Below are 6,607 nucleotides of genomic sequence, written 5' to 3'. Positions count from 1 at the left end.
CAGTTCACATGACCCACACCAGGTACTGGCTTCAGTGATGAGCTAGGGGTATGCATGTTTCTGATGTCCAGTGGCCTAAGAGAAGGCAGTTGTTTCTCTGTCCAGTTTCTAAATGGCATCACAAAACCCTCGCTGGCAACTACACTCGAGAGCAAGATGTAAAAGTGCCCAGACTCTTCTCGGGCCCCTAAAGGCGATCCCCCGTCCAGGGCAAGCGGGATCTTACACTGCAATGCCCGGAGCGGAGCTGTCCAGGAAGAGAGGACTTCAGCCTTCCAAGGGGATGGTGGGGAGCGCTATCTTTCAAGACACAGCCCGTCTGGAGTGCCTGGCTGCTTCCGACCGCACACACTGAGCTGTATGTTCACACAGGTCACCACAGAGCTCAAGGAAGCACAAGTGCTGCACTCTCCTTCCTCAAGCAGGTGGTGTCTTTTTCAGGAGCGTACCCCAAGAGATAGGACACTACAGTGCATTCAGCAGCCCCTCTGCCTGCACCAGCACGAGGGGAACGAAGGCAGGATGTCCATGCGCCCTCGGGGAATGGTCAGACTGATGAGGTCACGCTGGCACTGCAAGCAGGATTTGGCTACCATGTTCCAGTACATGAGCCAGAACTGCCTCTCTCGTGGACCGACTGTTGTGTCTGTACAGCACCTAGCACAATGGGGTCCTGGGCCCCGACTGGGCTCTGAGGCACTACGGGAGTACAATGCTGCCTCTCCTTATCCTACAGTGTGACCAAACCACAACCCCCCGCCAGCCCAGCTGTGTGCAGGAACAAAAACCACCGTCACTCTGGGCACATTACTGATGCACCCATGGCCCTGTGATCACGTCAGGCTGCAGAGCCCCACAGTTCCAATCTGTTCTGTACTACACCATTTCTTATACTGCTCTCATCATTGCATCTGAGCGCCTGCTGGAGGGCATGAAGCAACATGAGCACACATCTGTAATGCATTCTCTCATCCTCTCCCCACGTGCAGGGGAGCCTTTTGTTCTGCAGATACACACATGCTGCAGTATGTTTATGTTAGAGAAGGCAAGGCAATGTGCTCGGAGCGGACAGTGGGGTGGGCCTTGGTGCCTGGGGGGCGGTTTCATTCGATGGGCTCAGAGTGATCCCTGAGGAGGCTCTGTCTCCTGCACAAATGAGCTTTATCCTCATTGTTGAGATTCCCATGGTGCCAGAGGTGTGGCGTTGTCAATCAGGATTTGCATCCTGGAGCTTGAGGTTCTTTTAGATACCCTGGGTCCAGGCTAGGACGATGAGGACCAGACCTTAAACTTGATTCAATGTTCTTTGGGAAGCCAGCACAGTGAGCAGAGGACAGGAGTAACTGTTCCTAGCAGCCACTGTTGCTAAGGAGACGTGCTGCTGTGCTCCCTATTATCCTCATGGGCCCCCGTGGGGATGGAGATTGAAGCGCTGCTGGCACAGAGACAAGCTGAGCTCCTGGGGCTTGTGGTGGGGAGAAAGGCTGTGAGAGAGGAAGCGACAGGAAAAGCAAAGCAAGTTTTCAGGCATCAGAAAGTGGCAGGAGACACAGGAGGGCCCCACTCATTCAACTGAAGGTACAAACAGATGTGGGGTTGGCCCCTGATTATTTAGTTATCTAACTGTAGGGCCTAGGAGCCCTAGTCACGGACCTCGGTGTGCTAGGTGTTGGACAAACCCTTACTTGGGTCAATTGAGCCAGAGGCTACCAGAGGCTTTTGGCTCAATCCTCCAGAGGGAAAGAGAGCAGCAGAGACCACACATGGGAATCACCCCTGCCAGCATTTGACAACGAAGCTCCCTCTTCCCCAGCCACTTGTGCAGTTTGAATGCCACATGCATCTAGATGCCCTCCTCAGAGGAATAACTCTGAATATGCCCCCTCATCACAGCCTAGGAAACAGACCACCATGGCCCACAAGCGTCACCGCTACAAAGCCAGGATTACACATATGCTCTCTCCAGGCTAGGAAGAGGCTACCAGGAAACAGATACAACCATTAGTAAGAACTCCTGCCCCAGTGCAGAGTTAGAACAGACTGACAAGAGATGGGGCTCTGTTAAGTTTTATTAGGGTCAACTCAGGACTTGACCACCAGCATCAGAGGAACCAGCTGAGAACAGATATAGTCTGAAGAATCAGTCAGGTTATATATCAGCATAACAAAGTAAGGGATGCCTTCTGCTGGCTGGGAAATGGCAAACATCCATGTTCCTCCACTTTCTAATACTACTTTACATTTTGGCAGCACCTAAGTCCAAGGGTCGAAATGCCTCACCACCTTTCCAGAGAGGTAAGTTAGGTTTATTCCTATTTTAAAGATGGAAACCTGAGGTTCCTAACTCGAGACCCCTTGGTCCTGATTTTCAGAGCTACTGCGCTCTTGCAACTTGCAAGATAGCTTGAGTCAGGCACCCAAAATTAGAGGCTACTTTTGAAAATGAGTTTAAGTAACATTTCCAAAAATAATGATAGTGACTGGAAAAGAACCCAGGAAACCCAACTCCCCTGCGCTAACCAGCTGATAACACTGGCCAGCTAAGAGCATGGAACTACCCTGTGAATGCATCAGGCAGAGGTTTGTGGAGGTCTGAGCTCAAAAGGTTACCAATTCCATCTTCACTTCTGCATCAGTGCATACAGACAACCAGGGCACCCGTGTCTGGCTGCAGCTGTGTGATTTTACTATGTGCAGTACTCAGAGCCCTTCCTGTTACGTAAGGAGCACAGGCCATCACTTATGGCCCATAAAGTGCACTTATAAATGAAAACCTGAGACCAGCTGTGGGGAACAGAACATTTACTCTGTCTTGGTAGAAGAGAAAAACAGAATGTCCTTCTCTCTAAACATCTCTCGGTCAGCCTCCCATTTTGAGCAAACTGGGCCCAGATGCAGCCTCTCCTGAAACCTGAAAATGCTAGGCCCAGAGACACACAGGCCACCTGGTCCCTCCCAAGGCAAACACATGGTCTCTTCATGCTCTACACCCCTTCCAGTGACACCATTAGATAAAGGAGAACCTGGTTCTCTTCTCTGGTCCCTTCACCATCAATCTTTACAGTAACCAGTTGTCTGAGTGCTGAACACAGTAGCATGATTGCAGCAGCAAGGCATTCAGCTCCTTGTATGTCTGCTCTCGCCACTGCGGCAGCAACACCTGGTTGTTGAACACCCGAAGGTTGGGTGCGCCACGACGTAACAAGCTATACAGACAGGACCAGCGACTCTGAAGAGCCAGCCTACTCCTCCGGTTCAGGATGATGCCCCGAACCATCTTCTTGATCCTCAGCACCCTCAGGGAGGGCAGGTCAAGGTGACAGAACACCAGGCCACGGCTCTGGGACACGTCCAAGTACTCCAGGGATCTGGATTCCAGAGAATAGGAGATGCCCAAGTCTTTGACTGGCACCAGCACATGAAGGATGAGAGTTTTGAGGTTGGGCAGGGCTTTGGTGAGATCTTGCATGATCCCTGGGCAAACCCCTTTGAAGCTCCAGAAGTATTTGAGCTCCAATGTGTGAAGTTGCTGGAACTGGGTCAGCATGGCAACTGAATATGCAGACCAGTCAAAGGGCAGCTTCATCCTGGTGAGCTTTGGGGATCTCTGGATAAACTTCTCCAGAAGGGTCTGGAAGTTGCTGATCTGGTCCATTTTGGTCAGGCTGACCTGAGTCATACTGCAGATGCCTGGCGGGTAGAAGTCTGGTGGTTCCAAGTGAGTCAAGGTCCAGTTGAGCTCCAGCTCCTGCAGCTCCCCACAGTGGACACTGTCCAAGAAGTGTGAAAGGAAGTCAGCCCATTTGGTCTTCTGGTCACCCAAATCAAAGCTGGCTCTGAGGACTAGCAGGCTAGCACTGCGAGAGGCCAGGTGATAGGCATACTGGTGGACCCACTCTTTCCACCTCTCAAATTCTCTGGCAGAAACTAGCACCAAATCCATGCCTGACTGGAAGGCCCCCAGTCTCATGAAGTCAGCCACCCTCCAGAGCCTGGGGGTGCGGATCAGCTTGCTCCAGGCTTCACAAACCAAGGCAGCTGTGCACTTCTCCACCTCTGAAAGGAAAGAGAAGACATGGAGCTGACAGTCCACTGGCAGAAAGCTGAAGGGAAAGTAGTCTGGGCTCCTAATCCTGCGATCCCGCTGCATGCGACACCCTGAGCCAGCCCTGGCCATGACGGGGGTTCCCGCAGCAGTGACCGCAGCCAGCTGAGGGGGGCCTGCATGCTGACAATGCTTCCTTTTCCGAGGCATTGTGCCCAGCCAGCCACAGGCCAGGCCCCACCCAACAGAGAGTAAGTGGCAACGATGCTCAACTAGGCACGTCGGAGGGAGCCGTGGCCGGCTGAGACCTGCTGAGAGAACATGACACACTGTTACACAGGATGGACCAGACACCCCCATCAAACCCCAGCTCCAACCTTCACAGCACCCGGTGCCTTGCAGCCAGATGGCGCCTTCGCTCTGGGATGGGGGACCACAGCCTCCCTGGTACCTTCCTCCCTGGATTGCTACCCGTTCCCATCCCCCACCCAGCCCCAACTTTCCCACGACCGCCATCTCCACCCCCACACGGTCAGTACTGCTCTCCGCCCTCAGCCCCCCCAGCAGAGCCCCTCCCCCAGGCCCCCGAACATCCTGCCTCTGCCCCTCCCCCAGAACAGCCCGTCCCCCCCCAGCCCCCCGAACATCCTCCCTCTGCCCCTCCCCCAGAACAGCCCGTCCCCCTCCCCCAGCCCCCCCAGCAGAGCCCCTCCCCCAGCCCCCGAACATCCTCCCTCTGCCCCTCCCCCAGAACAGCCCGTCCCCCTCCCCCAGCAGAGCCCCTCCCTCAGCCCCCCCGAACATCCTCCCTTTGCCCCTCCCCCAGAACAGCCCGTCCCCCTCCCCCCACCTACCATCTCCCCGGAGCTCCCCCTCCCCGGGCACCTCCTCTCGCTGCCCCCATTGTTACGGGCTCTTCCGGGTGTCCAGCCCACACAGCGGCGCGTCCCCTATTGACGTCATTAAATAGCGACAGGGGCCGGAGCAGCGGAGAGGCGAGGCCAGAGCGTCCCTCCGGTGCCCCCCTCGCCCCCTGCTGGCGGACCCCGGAATCGCCCGCCCATAGCGGTGGGAGCAAGTTCCCCGGGGCGGGACAGTGGGTCCCCCCCACCACTCTGCAAGGGACACCCCCAGCCTGGGGCCCGAGCTCCGTGATCCCCAATGCCCCCGCTGGCCAACTTTCTAACTGCAGAAAACTGAACACCCTCACCCTGCCCCACCCCTTCTCTGAGACCCTGCCCCTTCTGAGCCCCCCATTCCCACCCCTTCTCTGAGCCCCTGCCCCTTCTGAGCCCCCCCCATTCCCACCCCTTCTCTGAGCCCCTGCCCCTTCTGAGCCCCCCATTCCCACCCCTTCTCTGAGACCCTGCCCCTTCTGAGCCCCCCATTCCCACCCCTTCTCTGAGACCCTGCCCCTTCTGAGCCCCCCATTCCCACCCCTTCTCTGAGACCCTGCCCCTTCTGAGCCCCCCCATTCCCACCCCTTCTCTGAGACCCTGCCCCTTCTGAGCCCCCCATTCCCACCCCTTCTCTGAGACCCTGCCCCTTCTGAGCCCCCCCATTCCCACCCCTTCTCTGAGACCCTGCCCCTTCTGAGCCCCCCCATTCCCACCCTTCTCTGAGACCCTGCCCCTTCTGAGCCCCCCCATTCCCACCCCTTCTCTGAGACCCTGCCCCTTCTGAGCCCCCCATTCCCACCCCTTCTCTGAGACCCTGCCCCTTCTGAGCCCCCCCATTCCCACCCCTTCTCTGAGACCCTGCCCCTTCTGAGCCCCCCATTCCCAGCCCTTCTCTGAGACCCTGCCCCTTCTGAGCCCCCCATTCCCACCCCTTCTCTGAGACCCTGCCCCTTCTGAGCCCCCCCATTCCCACCCCTTCTCTGAGACCCTGCCCCTTCTGAGCCCCCCATTCCCACCCCTTCTCTGAGACCCTGCCCCTTCTGAGCCCCCCATTCCCACCCCTTCTCTGAGACCCTGCCCCTTCTGAGCCCCCCCATTCCCACCCCTTCTCTGAGACCCTGCCCCTTCTGAGCCCCCCCATTCCCACCCCTTCTCTGAGACCCTGCCCCTTCTGAGCCCCCCATTCCCACCCCTTCTCTGAGACCCTGCCCCTTCTGAGCCCCCCATTCCCACCCCTTCTCTGAGACCCTGCCCCTTCTGAGCCCCCCCCATTCCCACCCCTTCTCTGAGCCCCTGCCCCTTCTGAGCCCCCCCATTCCCACCCCTTCTCTGAGACCCTGCCCCTTCTGAGCCCCCCCATTCCCACCCCTTCTCTGAGACCCTGCCCCTTCTGAGCCCCCCCATTCCCACCCCTTCTCTGAGACCCTGCCCCTTCTGAGCCCCCCCATTCCCAGCCCTTCTCTGAGACCCTGCCCCTTCTGAGCCCCCCCATTCCCACCCCTTCTCTGAGACCCTGCCCCTTCTGAGCCCCCCATTCCCACCCCTTCTCTGAGACCCTGCCCCTTCTGAGCCCCCCCATTCCCACCCCTTCTCTGAGACCCTGCCCCTTCTGAGCCCCCCCATTCCCACCCCTTCTCTGAGACCCTGCCCCTTCTGAGCCCCC

General features: G+C 57.5%; 1 protein-coding gene across 2 annotated transcripts; it reads right to left on the bottom strand.

The window, feature by feature from the left end:
* Nucleotides 1-2,051: 2,051 nt before the first annotated feature.
* Nucleotides 2,052-4,989, bottom strand: LOC115647181. 2 transcript variants are annotated; one of them, XM_030553960.1, is made up of 2 exons: nt 4,900-4,989; nt 2,052-4,356 (listed from the first exon to the last, which is right to left on the bottom strand). In XM_030553960.1, the coding sequence occupies exon 2, from the start codon at nt 4,253-4,255 to the stop codon at nt 3,059-3,061; it is 1,197 nt and encodes a 398-aa protein (XP_030409820.1). In that variant the 5' UTR covers nt 4,256-4,356; nt 4,900-4,989; the 3' UTR covers nt 2,052-3,058. The 2 variants fall into 2 exon arrangements, with proteins under 2 accessions (XP_030409820.1, XP_030409821.1); XM_030553961.1 differs by having other exon boundaries at nt 2,052-4,353; nt 4,900-4,983.
* Between the last annotated feature and the right edge of the window lie 1,618 nt (nt 4,990-6,607).

This window comes from Gopherus evgoodei, chromosome 2, assembly GCF_007399415.2.
Source record: "Gopherus evgoodei ecotype Sinaloan lineage chromosome 2, rGopEvg1_v1.p, whole genome shotgun sequence".
NCBI lineage: Eukaryota > Metazoa > Chordata > Testudines > Testudinidae > Gopherus > Gopherus evgoodei.
Note: the sequence above shows the minus strand (reverse complement) of the source record. Positions and strands in the feature narration are given on the sequence as shown.